General features: G+C 35.4%; 2 protein-coding genes across 2 annotated transcripts; both read left to right on the top strand.

Annotated features, from left to right (window-relative positions):
- The first annotated feature begins 4,858 nt into the window (after nucleotides 1–4,858).
- On the top strand, nucleotides 4,859–7,211 carry LOC113732937 (uncharacterized). The gene is made up of 3 exons (XM_027259000.2): nucleotides 4,859–6,008; nucleotides 6,103–6,295; nucleotides 6,392–7,211. The coding sequence occupies exons 1-3, from the start codon at nucleotides 5,598–5,600 to the stop codon at nucleotides 6,952–6,954; spliced, it is 1,167 nt and encodes a 388-aa protein (XP_027114801.1). The 5' UTR covers nucleotides 4,859–5,597; the 3' UTR covers nucleotides 6,955–7,211.
- Nucleotides 7,212–14,371: 7,160 nt separating this feature from the next.
- Nucleotides 14,372–22,380, top strand: LOC140037843 (uncharacterized). The gene is made up of 17 exons (XM_072082987.1): nucleotides 14,372–14,979; nucleotides 16,150–16,252; nucleotides 16,534–16,603; nucleotides 16,705–16,743; nucleotides 16,851–16,968; nucleotides 17,052–17,109; nucleotides 17,436–17,500; nucleotides 17,632–17,638; nucleotides 17,733–17,793; nucleotides 18,223–18,282; nucleotides 18,380–18,399; nucleotides 18,478–18,543; nucleotides 18,985–19,152; nucleotides 19,630–19,887; nucleotides 19,964–20,176; nucleotides 20,878–21,149; nucleotides 21,568–22,380. The coding sequence occupies exons 1-17, from the start codon at nucleotides 14,888–14,890 to the stop codon at nucleotides 21,698–21,700; spliced, it is 1,803 nt and encodes a 600-aa protein (XP_071939088.1). The 5' UTR covers nucleotides 14,372–14,887; the 3' UTR covers nucleotides 21,701–22,380.
- Nucleotides 22,381–23,564: the final 1,184 nt, after the last annotated feature.

Raw genomic sequence — 23,564 nt, 5'->3', positions numbered from 1 at the left:
GAGTACATTGCTTTATATTTTGTTTGGATTATACATTAATTCGGGAAAATTTTGAGATTCATTAAACATGTTCATTGTATTTTTTTTTAATCACATTTTTATCCCGTCTAAAATACATAAAAAAGTGCTACATAATTTTTATTCCAAATGAAGTAATTAATTTTATTTCATCTAAAGTAAACATTGCCATTAACATTTAGTTGCTTAGATTCCTTTTTTTAATTTTATTTTTTGTAATGTTTTATAAAAACACATTGAGTTTAAGATATTTTGATCATGTAAAATATAATTTCGTTTTAACTTAGTCAACAATTTAACAATGAAGGGCAAAGTATATATATTTTGAAGTTCAATGAGTGAAACTGTTAATATGGGCCAAGTTCAAGGGATCAAAACATAATTAACCCTAAAACTAAACACCTTCTAAGGCTCCGTTTAATAACACTGAATCTGAATTCTGAATTCTGAATACTGAAATAATTAATTTGTTGAATTTTAAGCACTGAAAAGAGATATATGAATGTTTGAATCTTAATGTTGAATCTATTTATACTGTTTGATAAATATTCATAACTGCTAAATTGTACAATTTTGCCCTTCTATCTTTTAATCCAAAAAGGAAATAGAACATATGATTTAATTAACTTAAAATTGATAGGTATGAAAATGACAATGATTGTGAAGAGCAATGCATACAATGACAATGTTTCTTTGTGTGGGAAAAGGGTATGGTTTCATCGTTTTGAGAATAGAAAAACGAGCTTTTAATACTCCAAAAGCACGTTCAATTACATTTCTCAATCTTGCATGTGCTTGGTTAAAGCGTTCTCCTTTTGATCTTGAATGAGAAGCATTTTGAAAATCAAACAACCAATATCTAATATTTTGATATGGTGTCATAAAACCACGTGTGTGTGGATAAGCTACATCACATAAATAATATCTATCTGCACAAAAATATATATATATATATCAAAATATAAGGCTCCGTTTGATAACACTGAATCTGAATTTTGAATTCTGAATACTGAAATAATTAATTTGCTGAATTTTAAGCACTGAAAATAAATATATGAATGTCTGAATTTTAATGCTGAATCTAATTATACTGTTTGATAAATATTCATAACTTAATGCTTAATAAGCTAAATTGTACAATTTTGTCCTTCTATCTTTTAATCCAAAAAGGAAATAGAACTTATGATTTAATTAACTTAAAATTGTTATGTATGAAAATGACAATGATTGCGAAGAGCAATGCATACAATGACAATGTTTCTTTGTGTGGGAAAAGGGTATGGTTTCATCGTTTTGAAAATAGGAAAACGAGTTTTTAATACTCCAAAAGCACGTTCAATTACATTTCTCAATCTTGCATGTGTTTAGTTTAGGGCTGCAAACGAGCCGAGTCGAGTCGAGATTTGAGCTAATCGAGCCGAGTCTCGATTAAATTTTACCAAACTCGAGCTCGACGAGCCGGCAAATTTCGAGCTCGAGCTCGACTCGAATCAAGTCGAGCCGAGCTCGAGCTCGAGCTCGAAAAAAAATAAAAAATAATTATTTTATTTTTAAAAATAATAAAATAATATTTTTCCCTTAATAAATAATAAAATATAAGGATATATACGTAATTTTACTATAAAAATAAAAAATAAAAAAATATATATATAATATACGTAATTTTATTATTAAATAAAAATAAAAATAAAAAATATATATATACCCAAGCTCGCGAGCCGGCTCGCGAGTTAACGAGCTTAATATTTTGAGCTCGAGCTCGAGTTTGACTCGAGCTGGCTCGAGTTCGACTCGAGCTCGATTAATAACGAGCTCGACTCGAGCTTGACTCGAGCCGCTCGCGAGCGGCTCGATTCGTTTGCAGCCCTAGTTTAGTTAAAGCGTTCTCCTTTTGATATTAGACGAGAAGCATTTCGAAAATCAGACAACCAATATCTAGTATTTCGATATGGGGTCATAAAGCCACGTGTGTGTGGATAAGTTACATCACATAAATAATATTTATCTGTACAAAAAAATATATATCAAAAAATAAATGTTTGTGGATGAAAATTACTGCAAAAAAATACTATTGTTAAAAAAAATTTTGAATAGAGAATATCAAGTTATTTTGTTTAATTAAATAAGGATTTTGAATAGGGAATATTAGGTTGTTTAATTAGATAAGGATTTTGAATGTAATTAACAAACATGGATATATTTGGTAGATAAGATAAAGTAGTTGAAATAAATCTCTTGATTCTTATCAAATTAAGCATTCAACTACGATTCTTGTGTTGAAAAAAATATATACAAATTCAGCACCACTTAATAAGTTCAGCAGGTGAATTTTTATTTATCAAACACCCACAACATCTGAATGTTTGAATGAATTCAGTTTCAACACTTTTTTATGTTATCAAACAGGTACAAATGTTTGTGGATGAAAATTACTGCAAAAAAAATACTATTGTTAAAAAAATTTTTGAATAGAGAATATCAGATTGTTTTGTTTAATTATATAAGGATTTTGAATAGGGAATATTATGTTGTTTAATTAGATAAGGATTTTGAATGTAATTAACAAACAGGGATATATTTGGTAGATAAGATAAAGTAGTTGAAGTAAATCTCTTGATTCTTATCAAATTAAACATTCAGCTACGATTCTTGTGCTAAAAAAAATACATACAAATTCAGCACCACTTAATAAGTTCAGCAGGTGAATTCTTATTTATCAAACACCCACAACATCTAAATATCTGAATGAATTCAGTTTCAACACTTTTTTATGTTATTAAACAGGCACTAACTCATCGACAGTGAGAATTGGATGGGGAACGTAAGGCTCTATTTGGATGGGAAATTTGGGTGGATTTGGACTTCAAACCCTTGCCCAAATCCAGGCAACTTGCTTAGATAAGTTAAAGAGAGATTTTGATTTGAAATCCATCAACTAAGTGAAGGGATTTTAGAAGTTAAATGAACCAATATGTGTTTCAAATTCACTTATTTTGACAAGTGATTTGAAATACTCCAAAAAATTTTTAATTATTTATATCATTCATGAGATATTTATATTTATAAATTATAAATTATTTAATATTTAAAATATATTTTATTAATTGATGTATTACAAATTCAAATGCTTATTAAGTAATTTAAATAATTAGAGTGATTTGGATGAATTTTAAATTATTCCTCAAATTTCTCAATCCAATCCAAGTTTCGAATAATTTCAAATCCCTTTTTTTTTCACAGCTCTCGATCTCTCGTCCTAAGACTTAAAGTCATCAATCATTATGAAGTCGAGCACTTCTGGATGTGAATGGTCAGCGAGTCCCTGCCATGGCGAACTCCGCTGTTGTGCCTCTTTCGCTGCCCATGGGCTTCTGCTCCTGCTCTGGTGAGAGCTCCAGGGAAGGTTTGAGACAAAGATGACTTATTTTCATGTTTGATTTGAGATTCTACATGTCCGAGAGAGAATTTATGTGTGTGTGAGAGAGAAGATGTTCGACACCACTAGCAGCGCCAACATCAGAACAGACGAAGAACAAGAGCAGCAGGATAGGGCTCGACAGTTCAAAGTAGAGGAAGAAAGGAAAAAAATGGAAAATGCGATTTTTTTTTTTTACTTTATGCCCCAAATATCTTTTCAATTATAAATATACCCTTTTTTTCTTATTTTTATCAAATCCATTCAATTGAATTATCTCTTGAATTCAAATTCAATAATCTAAACAGAACTTAAGAGAATTTCAAAATTTCCATTACATATCTCGATCCCAACGCAGTCTCAGGTTTGTTCAAGTACATTTCATGTCAAATGTGCAATTACAAGTGTGTTTGGACAGGAGATTGTTTGGAATAATTTTTTGAAAAAATTACTGTACCATTTTTTAATGTGATATATATGAGATAAAAAAGTGACTGAAAAATGTGTTCATTATGCAAGCAAATTAGTGTGTGTAAATAAGGTATAAATAATATGCAGTCCAAACACACTTGTACGTTTGAGGCACATTATATCTGTTCATTTTTCTTGTCAAATACAAAACTACTTAGTTTCATTTATTAATATTGTTGATGTGGCACATAAAATTGAATGCATATTAAGAGATGTTTAGTAAATGAGTTTCAAATTCAATTTTAGCATAAATGACCTACTTTCTAAATCAATATGACTACACGTAATTGCAATTTTGACAAATTCAAGGATTTCGTCATCAAATGCTTACCTAATCTTATATGAATTATGCAGCATGAAATTCCAACAAACATCATTTATGATATTATTGAATTTGAAATCCATTTACCTAATATCCCCTAAATATACATTCAATGTTACGTGTCATATCAGTGGTATTTATAAGTATAATTATGTAATTTTGTATTAGACAGGAAAAAAGTGTAATTACATAATTTTGTATTGAACAGCAAGAATGGACAGAGGATCCCGTCCATTAAAAAATAGTGCCAAAATGAAAAAATATTCAAAAAGGAAAGGAGAAACCTAACTTAGGGAAGCTACACTCCACGCGACGACGAACGCGAAGGTTTGGCTTGTAATTTGCAAAGGGACATTGCATCACGAGGGGTGACCATCAACCAAACATGTCCGGTGCGAAAGAAGCCGAGGTCATTTTCGACCTTTACCCATTCGCCACGCGTCCTCTATGGGAGACGTGGCGTCGCGTGGCTGTGATTTGAACTCAAGAGTCCTCGTTTGTCGACACGTACCCCTTAATGTTAAGTTTAGACCATATCTACCACGTAGGAATCCCTCGTGGCACCCATCCTAGTCAGCATACTCCTCCAGCCCTTTATAAATCCTCGTCGCTCTTCTCCTCTTTGGCCTTTCACCGGAATACCCACTACTACCATCATCGTCCTAAAAAACTGTCCTCTTCTCCCGCTTCATAATTTCTGCAGCTTTACTTCTTAACGGAATCGACGCTTTTTTTTTCTTTTATCAGGAAAATTTCCACTCCACCGCCGGAAAATGAAGACTCTGGCCGTCGATCATTATCTGGATTGCCTGAGCGCTGATGATACTGATGCATTCTTGGCCGCTTTTTTCGATTTATTTTCAAGCCCTAAGCAAAAGCGAGATTATGTTTAACTTGCCAGAGCTTCGAAGCTATTCCTTGCTTTGTCTCTCAGATGGCTTGCAAATTACTAGTATTACCTAGCATTAGTAGTATATTATTGACCGTAATCGGCAAAATGAAGGTATTTGTTCTAGTTTAAACCTCTTCGATTTTGGTAGATCGTTGATTTTGGCCAAATTCTCGTTTTTTGTGTTGATAGAATTTGGTGATCCGACGACGATATACTGCCTACAAGTCATCGATTTCTAGCCTTTGTAATATGCACTGCATATTTCTCCCTGATCGGTGCCTTTTTTTGTAACTCTTAGATAATAGTACAGGAAAAGGGTTTTTGTATCTGTAAAATTTTTTAGTACAAGTGGAGATGATCAAAATTTTTGAAGTCATCATCGTTGACTAGTAAACATTTAAGAAAGCGTAGAAAATATAGGCGGGGAAGTTTTCATTCCCTGTTTTGTTAACTGGATCACAAGAGACGTGCCATTTCCCATGAAGATTCAACCAATTGATTTCACCTCACCCGAAGGATCATCAGCTCCTCGATATGAGCCGGTGAAGCCGATAATCAAGTCTCGGTTCAAGCGGCTTTTCGAGCGGCAGTTCTCTAGTGTCTTGAAGATATCGGCTCCGGAGAAGTCAACAGGAACCATCGCCGGTGGAGGAGAGTCACATTTTGGCAAGGAAATTTGCGATGACTTCGAGCTGAGTTCTGTTTGCTTGGATAAGATGGTGGAGAATTTCATCTACGAGAGCGGTGACAATAAGCAGAGGTGTGGCCGACAGCGGTGCAAGTGCTTGAGGGGGAACGGTACGGACAGCTCAGACGATGAAGCCGACTCAGTCAATTGCTTCGGTGAATCAAACCATACCAGTTGCCCCGATGCATGTGATTCCCTCAAGGTAATTCGTATTTCAGGTTGCACAAGGATATTGTGAGGTTCCAGTTTTCTGAATTTTGTCGTCTTTTGTTCCTCTTTTTGGTGGTTGTGAGCAGAGTTTGGTACCATGTGCTTGTGTTTCTGAGAGAAACCTATTGGCTGACATTGCGAAAATCGTTGAAAAGAACAAAATTGGCAAGCGCAAGGACCATTTTTGCAGAAAAATTGTGACTGATGATCTTTTAACCCTCGGATATGATGCTTCAATCTGCGAGTCTCGCTGGGAAAAATCCTCCTCTTTCCCAGCTGGTAAAAACTCCGCTTTAAACTTTGTCCTGCCTTTTACTCCTTAGCTATGATCTTGAAATTTAATCTCATATATTATGGAACATTTGTTTTTTGCAGGGGAATATGAATACGTCGATGTTTTGTTTGAAGGCGATAGGCTGATAATTGACATCGATTTCAGATCAGAATTTGAGATTGCAAGGTCCACTAAAGCCTACAAATTGATCCTACAGGTCTTGCCGATTATATTCGTCGGCAAAGCTGATCGTCTTCAGAGGATTGTGAGCATTGTCTCTGAGGCAGCAAAGCAAAGCTTGAAGAAGAAAGGCATGCCCTGTCCCCCGTGGCGAAAAGCTGAATATGTCATGGCCAAATGGCTCTCTCCTTACACCCGAGCTACACCGAAATTAACTCCAATGCCATCAGCAATGGATTCCCATGAGAGGGATGTGAAAGTTGAAAGGGAAGATCCTTTAAATCTAAAGGAGGGCTCTGGAAGAGAGTTTGAGCTGACGATCGGAGAGAAAATCTCTCGAGTTGAGACAAATGATTGTGCTGGTGAAAATGAAGAGAAGTCTCTGATGGTGGCAAAGCAATGGAAGCCCCCGGAGACTAAGCCAAAGAGTTCACAGATTGGTGTCAAAATCCTCGCTGGTTTAGCTTCTGTCATTGAAGGCTAGACTTGAAGTTTTGATATTTTTAATTTTTGGATTTTCTTCTTTTTCTCATTTTGGTTTGATCATCGAAGGACCAAGGCTGAATGATTCCCTTCTGTTTTTATTGCAAGGGCATGGATAGGTAATATACAGAAATAACATGATGCTAGAAAATTAGAAATAGAGAATAACAGCTTATATGGTAGCTTGTACTTCGTCCTGGATGCGAACCCCACATATCTCATAGTACTACTATATCCAGTTTGGCCTTGGATTTGACTTGTTCATGCATCAGTTTGCTAATATTAAAGTCCCAACTCAATTTGTAGTGCAAAATTGCTGGCTAGATTTACTCTGTTTTTAGCAGGACTGAAGTTAGTCGCCCATTCTATACCATCCCTTCTCCTCCTGCGTGGGCGAGCAGCATTGACCAATTTGACCCTAGACAGAAAGGCAAATCGATAATGACCTGGTATGGTAATTTTGTGCGTAAGTGTGTGTCGAGTATGGTAAACTCGTGTAGCTGTTGTACTCCATATGTTAGCGTAAAAGAAAACGGTTGGTAGTTGGGACAAGAAACGGCCAGCTCAGCCATAAAATGGTTTTCCTAATGTTCGAAGTTAATTGGTGTTGGGGCAGCCGGGAGAATAGAGAAAATAATAGGTTCCACGGACGGTCTGCACTCTGTCACGGGTTCATATCATAAAATGAGTCCTCCAGGCAAATATGATTAATGATGGCCAAAAGGGGATGCGGTTAATTATTTATGGCTACCGAAAGATGGATGAATGCAGGGGTTTTCATGGACTGAGCCATCTTAAGCTGCATTTACAGTAGTCTTTAACATTGCTTTTTTCTCGAGTCAAGGAACAACAACGCACACAGTTAGATTAATCATTCGGTGGGAATCGATAAAACGGTCCAAACGAACAATCTAAGGGGACCGACAAAACAATCGAATTCAGCCAATTGGTAATTGAACTTATCACCTGTGTACCTGAAACTCAGAGACTAGTCCAAACGGAAAATCTAAGGGGACTGACAAAGCAATCGAATTCAGCCAATTGGTAATTGAACTTATCACCTGTGGACCTGAAACTCAGAGATTAATGCCCCACGATCTCTTGATGTGGGACGGACGACCCCGAACCCCCTCAAGCGCACCTTCGCTACATTGGTGGTTCTTTTCTTCGAGTCAAGGAATAACAACACACACACAGTTAAATTAATCACTCAACGGGAATCGAAAGAACGGTCCAAACGAACAATCTAAGAAAAATTTACAAAGCAATCGAATTTAGCTAATTAATAATAATTGAACCCATCACTTGTGAACCTTAAACCCAGAGACTAATTGCGAGTCTTTAACTTTGCTTATTAGTTATTACTACCGGAGTACTATATATACGGGTAGTATTAGAGCCTAAAGCTGTTGACGGCGAAGGTGATCATAAATTTTACTAACTACTACTGCTAGCTGTGGTGGCTGAAATGAAATGCCTTAAAAGGTGTTCCATCAGCTCCGGGTCTTCACTGCCTCTTTTGGGAAATTGCATCCAGGGAGCGCTTTTGATTACTTAAATTAAAAGTGCTTGGAATTTTGGGCTTTTTTGTCACATTAATATCATTGCCCCTGTGAGATACCCAGAAATGTTTTTTCTTTTTCTTTTTTTGTTTGCATTTAAAAAAAAAATTTTTTGGCTCAGGGGGCAGGCTGCAGTCAATCCTAGGTATTTTACGTTAGTACACAGTGCGTGTGGTTTAGGATCTGTTAGTTTATTATTATTTTTTTTTGTAAAGCATGTGGGTCAGGTCCCCAAACACAAAGCTATGATGGGAATATTTAATGAAAGGTAAACAACAGTAGAACATTTTGTTTTGTTAAATGGATACTGCAGTTTTTTTTTTTTAAATATATATATAAAGCTTTACAGAGAATAGCGGGTTGATTGCAATGATTCAATCATGTGAATGTGTCAAAATGATCAGAGAATTTTACAAGGGTCCTGGACCCTTTTAGTAAAGCCTCCAAAAAAAAATTTTTTTTTTTCCAACTCAGTTACTCTCAATATTCCGTCTTTCGCTTTTGCGTAGGAGCGAAGGTCTTCTTAATTACTTTCATCTGAAAAAATGATCATACAGTATTACTGACGACGTTGGAGCAGCATGTATTGTCCAGGTAACGTTGCTTGCTGGGGTAGTGGAGGATGTCTCTACCTTGGCCAGCTAATTTTCTCCTCAGAAATTTTGACACAATCATCCCAACTTATATTGACCACAAATATTTCATTTGATTATAAACAACAGATATAGTTATGGGCACTCGCAACCTAATACTGTACTGCATACGTGAGATAAAAAGATAATTAAAAAAAAATAAATAATAAAAAAATATATTTATAATGTAAATAAAATAATATTTTTAAAAAATTTTGCTATCCAAATATGCTCATTTTGAAATATCTCAAAACACTTTTTTGAGGAATATGGTAGTAACTAATAAGAAAGTTGCAACATAGCTTTGTTACTGCAACACGCCAAGTCAAAGGCGGATGCTTCACCGAGGGGTTTGGCAGAGTAACTTGTTGGACTAGAATACAAATTTACTAGGCTGGGGGAGAGTGGAAAATACTAAGCCAGGACTTCTTCCTTCTTGAGGGTCAAAAGAAGGGCATGGATCCTCTCTTTCTAGAAGTGCAGTCCTCTAGGCTTCATCTGACCAGACTTCATCCCCAAGTAACTCCCAACTCTCAATTGTCGGTAGGGGTGTGCAAAATTGAAAAATTCCGATTTATCGACCGAATTTGAATTGAATTCGAAAATTTGAATTCGGTAATTCGGAATGAAAATCTAAATTTCTATTTCGAATTGGTCGAATTCGGTAACGAGATTTTTCAAATCGAAAATTTCGATTTCGAATTCACAATTCACAATTCGGAATTCCTATTTCGATTTCAAATATGTTTTTCATATATATATATATATAATATAATATAACATTTATATTATAATAATAATTTTTATATTCATGAATTCGGAATTCCTATTTCGTTTTCACACATATATATATATATAATATTTTATATATATATGTAATATAATATTTATATAATAATAATTTTTATATTCATGAATTCGGTGAAATCAGAATTTACCGAATTCCGAATTCGAATTCGGTGAATTCGAAATCGAAATCGGCCGAAAATTCTGATACCAAAACTTCGAAAAATTCTAATTTCAAAGTTCTGAATTATCGATTTCAATTTCGATTCACACCCCTAACAGTGGGCACCCTTTTGACATTTTTGTCTTCGGCAGTAGTAGGGTCCCCCTTCCATTGGTATTTCCATTCTTTTCAAGCTCATTGGGCCGAGGCCTTGTATGTTTCGATGGATCACACTGATGTTGGCCAAGAAGCTCGATATAACAATTGGGTTATTGTCGGAAGCTGTTGGCTGGTTATTCATCCAGCCGATTTGATGAGCTTTTCGCCCGTCTGCAACAAGGAGTTACGGCCTAGCCTGTACAAGGTTAAAAGTTGTATGGGATAGTTTTGACTTATAGTCTCCATCTGTGATCTGACCCCAAAAAAAAAAAATTAATCTTTTCTACACACTATCAAGCATTAGATGAATGATAATTATGTAAAATTTAAATTTAAAATTTAATTATTGCATAGATACCAACAATGATGATGTATACACTGTTAGTGAATGAAATATTTACTCAGAAAAAAAAAGAAGAAGAAAGAAAGTGGACTATTATCTAGTTTTCTAACCCCTTTTAAGGTTTCAATTAATATCTCTTGATTCTTTTTGTTTGTCAATAAAATTGGGCTGACGAGTACAAGTCCACCGGCCACTATGAGGCCACCTGCTATACGGTGACGCAGTAGGTAATGGGATTTAGACCCGTCTTTTAAATGCTATTCATTTGGAAGTTTCAGGTCTGAAATCTGAATTGGCAAACTCGTCGCAATTCTCAGTTTCTGTACTATTCTGGACTGTCATATATGTGAGCATAAATGTCGTATGCGTGCTTATATTATACTATATGTAAAGCTTGTAATATTCTCAGGTTAGGTCAAGTATAGCAATTAAACGACCATCCCATCAAGTAGCGAGGTCTACATAAGATCACGACTTTCCGATGGCCCATGAAAATCCATTCTATGCAGGGAGTTTTTTTTTTTTTTAACAAGAAACGCTATTCAAAAGTATGCACTAGATAACTCTCGTCCGGCGTAATAGCCCGTCAACCCCACGAAGAATTTGATGCATGCACTAGATAAAGGTTGTTGAGCAGGGAAGTTTCAAAAGCAGTTCGTCCATAGTGCTAAAAAGACTACGCCTTGAAAATCCCTGAAATTGAACAAATTTTCTACTGTATACTTTCACTTTGGCTTGATTTTATCAGGCGCGGGGATAATTTTTCAGTAGTTTAGAGCCTAATGCTATTATCAAAATTAAAATTCATGTTAGAATCGAGAAAACGGAAAGAGCGAAAGACCTAGAGGTGGGGGGCACCCACCCTATGATAAAAAATATATATATATATTTAATGTGCGGCAGCCAAAAGTTATGATCGTTATAGGGATGGTACCTGTTAATCACCAAGTTTTGGAAAAAAAAAAAAAAAAAAATCTTTTTGTTGGTCATCCAGGGGGGATAACATATCTATTACAGACATTTCACAGTTTTCCCGTCTCTTCTTTACTATCTGAGAATAAGAATCACGCCTTCACGCCACGGAACCTGTTCAAGGGTATCCTTCTTCTTCTTTCTTTTTTTTTTTTTTTTCTGAACAACGATAATAATTATATAACTTGTTCTGTCATAATCTACAGGCGAAGAGAGGGGAAACTAAGAAGATTTGTGTGTTATGAACTAATAGATATGTAAATCTGGCTCAGTGGTTTGTTGAAGGGTACCTTTCGAGTTGCCATTCAATTGAATTGCTCCTGCTTCGGGGATGTTAATTAATGCATTCATGAAGGGCCATGCTGTGGGCTCTCAAAAGTGACCTGCAAATCTGGACCGTTGGACTACGCAAGCCGAAAGCGTCACGGTGTACCTGTAAATTAAAATACTACTGTTACTGTGAATCGTGTGAGCGGGTCTAGGGCTGACTTTCTCGTAATAAGGGATGCGGACTCGTCTTGATGGGATCGTTTGGAACAAAAAATTCCTTGTTATTTACAAAAGGCAAGTTCTTTTAATTATTTTTATTTTACATATACCACACAAGAAAAAATATATTATGGTATATAATATCAAAAAATCTTTTCAAATAATCTTCTTTGGGTTTTTTTGAATTGAATATTATTTGATTTTTTAAAAATAATACTATAATACTTTTTTATGATGTTATGTATTTGAAATAAAAAATTCATTAAAAATTTTATTGAAATACAAAAAAAAAAATTTTTGGAATTCCTTTTTCTTTATTTATATATATTTGAGAAGTGATTTTCTTTGGTTTATATTAGTTGCTTAAAGAAAAATGTCTTGACGAAGAGTGTAAAAACCATTATTGATATCAAAGCCAAGAAAGAGCACAATCTTGTTTAGCGTTACTTGTAATTGGAAAGCACCTCCCTAATAGTTAGGTCTAACTTCAATTTGTGCCATCCAACTTGCACCACTCTTTCTATTTTTTTTTTTATTTTTTGCACCTTAAATTTTAATTTTAGACATTTTCTACCTTAAATTCTTAAATTTGGACATTTTGTACCATAAACTTTCAAATTTGTCTCATTTAAATTCAATCAATAGCAATGTTAGCAAATTAATTGCATAAACGACCTTATAAATAAATGGCAGTGTGTGTTTTTTTTATAATAATATGATAGTGGTCAAAATGAGCGGGATTGAAACAAAACGATACATTACCATTAATTTGCACCACCTTTTATCTTGTTGATTTTGCTACCAATATTAGTGATTGGGTTCATAGAAATTAATGATAATGTACTAATTTAGAATAAAACATTGATTTGTAGCATCATTTATTTCATTAATTTTGCTAAGGTTGTCATGAATTGGACTTTAATTGAACAAATTTGAGAGTTTAGGATGTAAAGTGAAAAAAATGATGCAAGTTGAGGGCAAATTAGAGTTTGTCCTAATAGTTAATATATGATTCAATAAAGCATTTTAATCAAAAGACATTTATTCTATAACTATAATAATGCCAAAATGATACACAAATACAACTATTTGTTTTCAAGTCAAAATTAGCAGATTAAATTTAAGGTGTTTCTAATGTAGTAATAGTGACCAAAGAAAAAGGTACATTGTGTTATTGTGATTTATCCTCGTTCATCAGTAATAGAAATATGTATATAAAAATTTTGAGTTCACTAATACTTCTTGCAAAACGAATTTAAAAAACCTCTGCATACTAAGATGGGCCTGCATATGGTGTCAGAAACTCCAATCCATTAATGCGCTTTAAATTAGACAGATATTTTGGGTTTCCTACAAGGCTCAACAGCGCAAATGGCGGCCCGTTGATCCATTCACGTGCCTGTACACCTACGAGGCTTTGTTTGGATTTCTCAATTTTTGAAAAACAAGTTTTCATATACAATGCTACAGTAATATATACATAAAAATAATTCAAAATAATATTATATGTATACCATATATAAAAAATAACTACAAATATATGTATATATAAAAAAAAATAGACCACCACCTATCACTCTCCTCCGCCACCACCCCGACACCCGTGACCTTCCATCATCTCTCTCCTCCTTTCTTTCTCATCCTCTCTCTCATTTTCATTCATTCCTTCTCATTTCTCTCTTCGTTTTCCCCGCCCCCCAATTCCCTCACCCTTCCACTGACCTCAACCTTTTTGGTTGCGACTAAATCTGATCGCAATCAGAAGGTTACGGCCAAAAGCCGCGACTCATGGCTTCTGGTCGTGACCTTTCTGGTAGCAACCAGAAAAGGTCACGACTAGAGATGTGGCTAAAGTCGTAGTCACCACCCGCTAGTGGGAGAGGGTTTTGAGGGTTTTGGGGTTGGGGGAAAGGAGGGGAAGGGGGAAAAGGGAAAGGAAAGGGGGAGGAGGAGGAGGAAGAGAGGAAGGAAAGAGGGGGGAGGGAGTGGGGTAATATTAAAAGAAAAAATCCCAAAAAAGTTGTAAATTATAAAAATGCTCCAAAATATATCTAAAGATAATCCAAAAAATAGTTACAGTAAAAATTTTTTATATGCACATTTACAGTAAATTTTTTGAAAAATACCCTAAAAACAATTAATTCAAATAGAGTCAAATTTTTCGCCTATACACTTACCAAAAGTTGCATCGATTTGACGTTCAAATTCAAAATTTGCAAGCACGACTTGTGGTATTATGATTATCCAAACACAGTGCATATAATATCGGTATAAAAAAAAGAAGATAAATCCAAATCTAATTCTAAGATTGGTAAAAAAAAAAAAAAAATCTAAATCCAAGACGGGCCATAAGCCCATAAATCCTCTTCAAGTAATTCACGTCAGTGCCGTCTAATTGAGCCGGTAACAGAATAACACGCAGTGGAACAAAAACGCTGTAATCAACGCCGTCAGATTCTACATTCCATCCCCGCACCCCTTTTGTCCCCTCCAGCTCAAGCCTCACAAATCAAAAAGGAATTCTCAGACCTGCCAGTATTGAAAGCGGGGTCCACGATTCTTAACCTGCACCCTCCGTTTTTGTTTCTTGAGATCCCTCCCCTTCTCCCTCGCTCTTGCTGTTCCTCGCTCTTCTCCTTGTCTAAAAGTAATTTTCCCAGAATACTTCCAAAACCGGTCTCGCACGTTTTCTTTTCTTTCTTTGGTTTGGCCTTGGCCCTTCCCTCTCTCTGTCGTTTTTGTTTGCTTGCAAGTAGTTAAATGGTCTCTTGCGATTCATTAGACCGCATTTTGTAGAACAGTGAGGAGGCTCTGCTGGGAACAGATCAATGCTTCAGATTTCGAGATTGGTCGCTTATTGCTCAATCTTTCTATGCTTATTGACATCGGGCTCGTTCTCAATTGATGATATTCATCAAGCGTAAGGCCCCCCTTTTTTTTCGCCCCTACATTTGTTTGTAGAACAAGAATGTTGCTTTGAGTTGTTGGATACGTGAGTTCGTTATTTTTGTTGATCTTCGTGAGGCATTGTGGTTTTTGGATTTCGTTTTTCTCGCAATTTAGTCTGACGCTGCTGAGTTTGTTTTCCTGGTTTCTTTAAAATAGAAGATTTTTAGTTTGTTGGTCTGTCATATGCCTGCGTTGCCATTGCATTTTAATTGGTAGTAAATCCGGATGTCAGATTTTTTGTCTTCTCATTTTGTGAAGATTGTTTGCAAAGCAATGAGTTGACAGATTTTTTTTCGCAAGACATTTATATTTTTTACCAGGACCACAGTTTAAAACAAGAGAACTTAAGTTTTGAGATGTTAATCTATACGTGTATTCAAGCAGCATAATTTCAAGGTAGCTTGGTCTATTTTACCATGTTTATAACTGGTTACATTTAGTTAATATGCCACTGAACTTGATTTCTATTAACCTAGGATAAACAATAAGTGCATGGTTCATTGAGTTGATAGCCATAGCTCATAAAAGAATTTATTTTGTATGTGTTCTACTCAAAGTGGTTTGCCCTAACTAGGCTCTCCTTGATCTGATTTTTTAAAAAATAAAAAATAAAACAAAATTCAATTATGTAGTCATCAGTGCTAGCTTGGAAAATGCTATAAGATTTTTCGTCCTTACCTAGGGGAAGAATAGAACTTTTGGATTTTTTCCCTTCAGCTGCGTAAAAGGTGGACTGGTAGGGACTTATTGCGTACAAGGTGGACTGGTAGTGACCTCTCGGGTTATAAGAACGATCTATCCTGTAATAAAGGACCATAAGAGGGAAAGAGATGCTGGCATTGTTGCACTTCTTACATTGATTACTTTCAGTCAACTAAGTATATGATGCTGTCTTTATCTTGATTGTTTGAATGGAATTAGTATTTGGATTTTAACACCTTGCATGTTTCTTTTTGTGATATTCAATGCTGATATCTTGTCAATTCTTTCATCAAAGCGAGAAATAGTAATTTTGATATATAGTTAATCAGTTTCACAGCATTACCATCTCTGCCATGTTTTGTGCTGCCTGGTAGATTTTGGAGTCCTTAGATCTCTGATGCAATATTAATGCTCTTTCTATGCTCTTTTCGTCGTACAGATTTCCAATTATAGAACCTGATCCTGCTCATACAAAACTTCGCCTTGCAAGAGCAGGACTGGAGGCAATTGAGAGAATTACAAACCCAATTGCAGCGCTTGCTGTGAGCTTTTCTTTAACGTCACTACTGCTTCCAGTTTGGTTTATGGTTTTAGTTTTTGTTGCATGACCATGAGATTTATGTGGTTTTGATGCAAGAGCTGAAATAAATATTTAGCCTTTTCATTTGAGCTTTACTTTGTTCTGGGATATATTGCTCTCATCTATATATTTTTGTGATGAGGAAGCTTCTAATGACAGGAAAATTTTCTTGTCTTCCTTGTTCTCCATTTCTAGTTAATCCTTTATTCTTATTCATGATTTCGGTTTACAACTGTATTTCAGGTGATTGGTCCTTATCGTTCTGGGAAATCTTTTCTACTTAATCAACTTCTCTCCCTTTCTTGTAATGAAGGTGCAGCCTCCTGCAGTTGTTACTTTTGCAATTTTACTGGTTAATATTGGTGCTTATATAAATTCCCCTTGGAAAATTGGTTATTTGTTTATATATTTCAGGTTTTGGGGTTGGACACATGCGTGACACTAAGACAAAAGGTAGTCAGTCACAGGATTTTGCTAGCTTTTTTGCTTGATACATGCAAACATTCAACAAAGCAACTCTATAAATGAAGAAACATTAAAAAGATTTGATCGTTTTACAGGGATATGGGTGTGGGGAGCCCCATTAGAATTGGACATTAACGGAGTAAAAACATCTGTCTTCTACCTTGATACAGAAGGTTTTGAAAGTGTTGGAAAGTCAAATGTATATGATGACCGGTAATGTCCTATGTTATATTATGCAATATTCTTTGATGGACTCTAAATGTATAATTTTTTATTTATGTTTTCTGTATTGGCAGGATTTTTGCTTTGGCAACTGTTATGAGCTCTGTGCTTATCTACAACCTACCTGAGACGGTCTCTCTCTCTCTCTCTCTCTTGCTTTTCAAAAATTGGTAATTCCAGTCCCAAAGGAAAAGCATTTCACAGAATGGCTGTCGTAGCAGTCAATTTGCAGAAATGGAATGCTAAAGTGTTATGAAACTAGATTTCAAGAGTGAATTTAGTTTTAAGTGATGACATGTCAGTAAATTTCACGTCACTTTTACCTTTTTAACTGAAGATTTTTGGCTTTCAAATCCAATTTTTGTGCCATTTTATCCTGCAACCATTTTTGTGCAACAGCCAAGTTGTCAGAGAGTTAGTTATTTCACTGTAGTTTCTTGATTCAATTTTATGTTCAGATCCGTGAAGCAGACATTTCTCGGCTGTCTTTCGCAGTTGAGCTTGCTGAAGAATTTTATGGAAGGTATGCAATTTAACTCTGTGGATAAAAGTTTACCATGCCTTGGGTCAATATGTATTTCTAATATACTTGTTTATCTTTTCTCTGTCCTTTTATTGTCATGCCACTTATACCTGCATTCACATGGTGGATAGGGTGAAGGTAATAGCTGCAACTCTTTCTTTAGCATCATGTTATCTCAAATAAAGTGAAGAAAATAGAGGAAGAGTGTCTGATTAAGTAAATGTCTTTGCAGGGGCAGGATGTTGCATTTGAACCTGCTAAGCTGCTATGGCTTATCCAGCGTGACTTTCTGCGTAAGTGTCCTTGAATGAATGTAAGCCATGTTGTTTTTAATCCTTGTGTCAATATCCTTTTGGCCTTCTGTAGACTCTTTGTGCAACCATGCCCCGAATAAATGTGGTTTTGGACCTTTTTTGAGTTTCCCAACACTTGACCCTCAGAAATGAAACAAAATGTGTGTGTACATTTTATTCATTTTCTATTTATTGAAAATGAATGTGGAAAAGTGATTTTCTGACAAAGTTATGACATGTAGGTCAACTAGTCTGGAAATTCTTAAACCATCCTTTGAAAATTTTCACATAAAGACTTTTGAAGCTGGGACTTTTTATCATGTTTTTGCATGAGGTTATGTTGGCATATTGAATCTCTTTTGTTGATGTCATGCTCTCTCTCTCTCTCTCTCTCTGGTTAAAGTGGGAATTGCTTTTGACCTCATGCAGAAGGAAAATCTGTGCAGCAGATGGTTAATGAAGCTCTCCAACATGTACCTAACTCTGATGGTTAGTTTCGTTCTGCATGTATTTTTGTGCATAGGTGATTTTATATAAAGCAAACTGCATTTAAAAATTAAATCTTACTTCTTTTTTTTTTTGGCAGGGGACAAAAACATTGACCAGGTTCATGTTCTACCATAGTCTTATTAATAATCAGATGGTATTTTGAATGAAGATCATAAAATTGGTTTTTATTATCAGGTTAACCAGATCCGTGATTCTTTAGCTATTATGGGTGAAAATAGCACTGCCTTCAGCTTACCGCAGGTATGGATTGTACATTCACGTCAATCATTCTTTTGCATTTAATCTGTAGGGGTTTATTACACATAAAATGATTGGAGAATTTTGCCAGAGACCTGGTAGAATGAACTGATGCATGCTAAATGTTTGAAGGGGCTTTTATATGTAGAAGATTAGATTTTAAGAAGAGCAGTAATAGCATCAATCAGATGTATGTTGTTGAGTGGAGGTTGGGGGGCTTTGGAGGATGGTATCCTTAAAATCTCTGATTGGGTCTGCTTTCTGAATAATGACCTTGAAGATTACTTGAGCTTTAAGCTAGTGATTCTTGAAAATTCATCAAATGCAATTTTATGGCTAGTACTGTTCTTGTCCATAAAGGCATTTACTAACTTTGTTGGTACTAATTCATCAAATTTCAAATACAGTGGATGATATGATAACCAAGCTTTAACTTTTGTGCAGCCTCATCTCCAAAGGACAAAGCTCTGTGAGATGAAGGATGGTGAGCTTGATCCTCTTTATGTTAAGAAGAGGGAGCAACTAAAAGATCTTGTTGTGTCCCTTATTCGTCCAAAGATTGTCCAGGGCAAAACACTAAATGGAAAAGAGTTTGTCTCTTTTCTAGAGCAGGTGCTTTCTCTAGTTCCAGCGAGATTCAGATTTGGATATGATATGAACCCTCTCATTTAGATACCAGTTTCTCATATATCAGCCCCCAAACCAAGAGCATGCTTTCTGAATAAGCTAACATAGCATGGTAAATGTACTAAAAACTAGTCTACACTGATAACTTTGAGTTGGAGCAATTATTGAATGTTGCATTCTGTGGAAGCAAGAAAGTTGAAATTGTTGAAAGGATTTAGGTCTTTCTTAAAGCAGAGAAACTTCCTCTTTTAGTTTAATTTTCCTCATGAAAGGTTGCATTTCTTATCATGTTTAACTACAGTACCTATGAATGCATCTTAGCATTGTGTAGATTGTTATCATGCTTGCTGCATCCTTTTTTTTTTTTTTTTTTTTTTTTTTTGCCACTTGCACTATCTTGAGTTTATCATTCGAGTTGCATGTATAACAGTTTTTTTATTTTGTAACTTATTGTACTTCCAGATTCTTGAGGCCTTGAATAAAGGGGAGATTCCATCAACAGGTTCCCTTGTGGAAGTTTTCAACAAGGGTATCTTGGAGAGGTGCCTGAAGCTATACAGTGATAAGATTAGCAATGTGCATCTTCCAATGGCAAAGGAAGATCTGCAAGGAACTCATGAAGAGTTTAGAGAAGCTGCTATGAAAGCTTTTGATGAGCAACATTTTGGTCATCACCATGCCAAGAGATCAGTTGAGAAATTGGATGAAGAAATTGAAAAGGTTCAACTCTAGAATAGTAAAACTCTCTGATTGACAAATTGCAAAGTTTTATGTGCTTATTGGCATGTCTGTGCAGGTGCACAAGAATATCGTTTTGGCAAATGAGTATCAATCTTCAAGAATCTGTGAGGCTTTGTATATTGGATGCGAGGACAAAATGGATGAGCTTCAAGTGCTTAGACTCCCCTCTATGTCGAAATTCAATGCAGGCTTCCTCCATTGCAATCAAAGTTTTGAGAAGGAATGTGTTGGGCCTTCTAAAAGCAGCTATGAGCAGCGGATGATGAAGGTTTGAAGTTGTTTTTCAAGTTTCTGGTTTCTTTTTGGATTGCAGATTTTCCTAATTTCTTTAGGTTTTATAGTGGGTATTATAACTGAGTGTCCTTGGGTGGGTTGTGCTTGTTTTGTGTGTGTGAGAGGGAGAGAGAGTACAAGAAGAAAGTTCATGTGCGTACAAATATTTCTGAAGCCAAATGTGTTCTTGCTCAACCCAATAGAATGAATTGAACTGGCCTCCCCTGTCTGGGGCAGCAACTCTCCAATTCACCAACTCAAGAGGCTGAGCTACACAGAGGGTGACTGATAGATGATATCTCTGGTTTTAGGAGTCATAAGGCAGTTAATTCTTCATTATAAAGGGTCTTCAGGAGTCAAACATGCATGGACAATCATTACTCATACTTGGCAAAATGTGGCTATCCTCTGATCTGGTCCACAGGATTAAACGGGATCGCCTTATGGATTCTCTGCTTTGAGTTGACTAACTAATCATTATCGAAATTGAAAAGTATTTTTCCTGGAAACTTTCACTCCTCTTCTTGTTTCACAGTTTCCACAGTCAAAGTAAGAAAAAACTTACTTTTACAGAGCTATTTTTGGTGCCTTTTATACTGGTTTTTTCTCTCTTCTCTTGCATGTATTTACAGATTCCTCTGATTTGGCTTATTATTGTGGGTTGGTTTTGATGCATTTACATGATCTTGATTGCAGATGTTAGGGAAGTCGAAATCCCTATTTATTAAGGAATATAACCACAGACTCTTTAATTGGTTGGTGGCCTTTTCACTTGTAATGGTGGTGGTGGGTCGTTTTATAATAAAGTTCATTCTGATTGAAATTGGGGCTTGGATACTATTCATCTTTTTGGAGACATATACAAGGATGTTTTGGTCAGCAGAATCTCTTTACTACAATCCAGTTTGGCATGCTATTGTTGCAACTTGGGAAACTCTCGTCTACAGTCCTATCCTTGACTTGGACAGGTATTAAATCCCTCTTGTTTCAGCTTGTCCTATTAATAGGTTTATCCCTACCTTGGCCTTCAAAGTTTTAATTGCCCTTTAACTTGAAAAATTAAGAATTAGAATTTGTTGGTATTTCCCAGTCACAAAAATTCTGTCCTGTCTCAATGAAATGAATTGTCTCTTTAACTTGTCATTTATCCAATCAAATAAATACCTCCACATCCCCATACTCTAAAAGTGTGCAGGAGAGTAGTTTGAGAAGAATTTCATTGTCTACAATTATATCATAGAACACAAAACCTATGTCTGTACAAAGAAAATTTTAATGCAATTGATTGGTCAACAAAAGGAGCGCAAGAATTTGGGACGAACATTGGTTCTCAGAAAATATGAGGGTACATGACATATATTACATTCATCTGTAATATTGTAACAGATGGGCAATCCCTATTGGCCTTGTAGCAGCAGTATTTGTTGTCTATTGGCGGTGTTATGGGAGGAAGAAACATGGGCCACGATGGCTCCTACCAGTGTACAACAATCCGAAAGATCGACGAAGATCAGAATGAATGAAAAACAGTTCTTCTAGCAAGCTGTGTTCTTCAGCGTTTCTCAGCAAGCTTTTCCGTTTTTTTTTTTTTCATGCAAAGCAGGCTGGGTGGCTGTGCATATGAACTTATTAGCATCAGACCAAAATTGTGGAGCTGGATGACCAAAGGGATTTCTCGAGCTCCATGATGCAGTGTTGTAGCAAATTCCCATTTTACCATACGACCTTTTTATCAATTACACTAAATTTGTACACAGCAAAAGTGTTCAGGCAAATGGACAGGGCATTTGGCCTTCTCAATACTAGTCATGTACTGTAATCACAGAGGTCAGTGATTAAGCCAGAAAGAACTCAACTTTGCCTCAGCGCAGAACATTGACTGCTTCAAGGACAATTCTCTTTATGATGGCATTGAGCTTGCTGCAACAGTTGCAACAGGGAAAAGCCTTTAGGCTTTGAATGAATTGAATAGCCATTCGGGTAGCTTAGTTGAAGATCCTATTGATCAATTATTTAATTGAGCCGTTAGCTGTAAAGACGAGTCAATTTTAGTTGCAGACATATCGAGCATAGCTTTGGTGGTGATGTCCTTTTGAGAGACATCATCCGGGCATGGTTCGAGTCCTGATTGAAATACGCTATTAGCAGGTAGAGTTGAATGCTGAATTCCATTTGAATCTGAGTTGAAAATTATCAAAATTCCTCTCTGGACGTGATTATGGAGCTTGAGTTTCAGGTTCCTCGTTCCACTGGTCGCGGTTATGTGCCTTGTTCTGGAAAAGGGATCAAATGGCTGGTTAGTGCCTTTGCATTAAGAGCCTAATCTAATTTGTTAATGGGGCAGAACCAGTTCAACCAAATTCATTCATTTTTTTTTTTGGATTTAATTTTGGCCATTTGTAATCTTAAACTTGGTGCATTGATTGATCAAAACTGGAGAAAAGAAAGTTATGAAACCGTGTTCTCTATTTTTTTGGATAAATTTCACATTTTCCATTTTTTGTATTCATTTTGTTTAGATGACCAACTGCAATTTTCTCCACCGGTGGTTCATTAGTAAACAAATGAAATCTACTGTGAATGTATTACCAACTATTGATAATTTGAGTTAACTAGTAAGATTAAAGAAAAAGAATCAGTTTAGTAACAAAATAGGCGCCAGAAATCAAATTTATGTTAGTAATAATTTTAAAATTCTTGTTATAGTAATTTGGTTAAAAAGAATCAGTTTCTGGTATAGTTTTAAAAAAAAAATTTACCATTCTTTTTGTAACTTCAGTTATTAGCAACTGAATCGCATCTTAGTAGTAATTTCACAATGCATGTGATGTTTAACTCCATGACCAGTAACTAAACCCAATTTGTGAATATCTTTACCAATCAAAGGCATTAATAATTGTTAGGAAAACAGTAATAGCTACAACAATAAAATACGACTTTGACGTAAAAATTCACTTTACTTAAGGAAATTTGCACCCACTATTCTATTACCGGATTTGTAGCAATTCCCTCTAGGAATAACAAAGCCAACCAGAATTTCGACACAATAGTATGCAGAAATTCTCCCAAAAATGGTTTAGAGAATATTGTTTTGAACGAAATAGAAGAATAGTAAGACAAAAATAAAAAGTGAGGCCTCTGTTATCTGAACACTATTATTTATAACGTTTAGATACCCTAAAAGAAATGTCATGTCTTTTAGAAACATATTTCTTCATGAATAGACACATTTTAAAACGAATGGACACTTAACGATTATATGCGTTGTATCACCAGATACAACCCTTAAAAGGAAACTGTTTAGTTAAGAAGAAATATTAAAACGAAATTAATTTTAATATTTTCCATCGAAGTCATTTGACCATTAAATTTATATCTTTTAA

This window comes from Coffea arabica, chromosome 1c (genome assembly GCF_036785885.1).
Source record: "Coffea arabica cultivar ET-39 chromosome 1c, Coffea Arabica ET-39 HiFi, whole genome shotgun sequence".
NCBI lineage: Eukaryota > Viridiplantae > Streptophyta > Magnoliopsida > Gentianales > Rubiaceae > Coffea > Coffea arabica.
Note: the sequence above shows the minus strand (reverse complement) of the source record. Positions and strands in the feature narration are given on the sequence as shown.

Excerpts from the sequence above, each read along its gene's own strand:
- LOC140037843 (XM_072082987.1), top strand. The coding sequence starts at position 14,888 with ATGCTTCAGATTTCGAGATTGGTCGCTTATTGCTCAATCTTTCTATGC. Across the intron at positions 16,253-16,533 it reads ACCCAATTGCAGCGCTTGCT|GTGATTGGTCCTTATCGTTC; the intron begins GTGAGCTTTTCT and ends ACTGTATTTCAG. Across the intron at positions 16,604-16,704 it reads CTCCCTTTCTTGTAATGAAG|GTTTTGGGGTTGGACACATG; the intron begins GTGCAGCCTCCT and ends TATATATTTCAG.
- LOC113732937 (XM_027259000.2), top strand. The coding sequence starts at position 5,598 with ATGAAGATTCAACCAATTGATTTCACCTCACCCGAAGGATCATCAGCT. Across the intron at positions 6,009-6,102 it reads ATGCATGTGATTCCCTCAAG|AGTTTGGTACCATGTGCTTG; the intron begins GTAATTCGTATT and ends GGTTGTGAGCAG. Across the intron at positions 6,296-6,391 it reads ATCCTCCTCTTTCCCAGCTG|GGGAATATGAATACGTCGAT; the intron begins GTAAAAACTCCG and ends TGTTTTTTGCAG.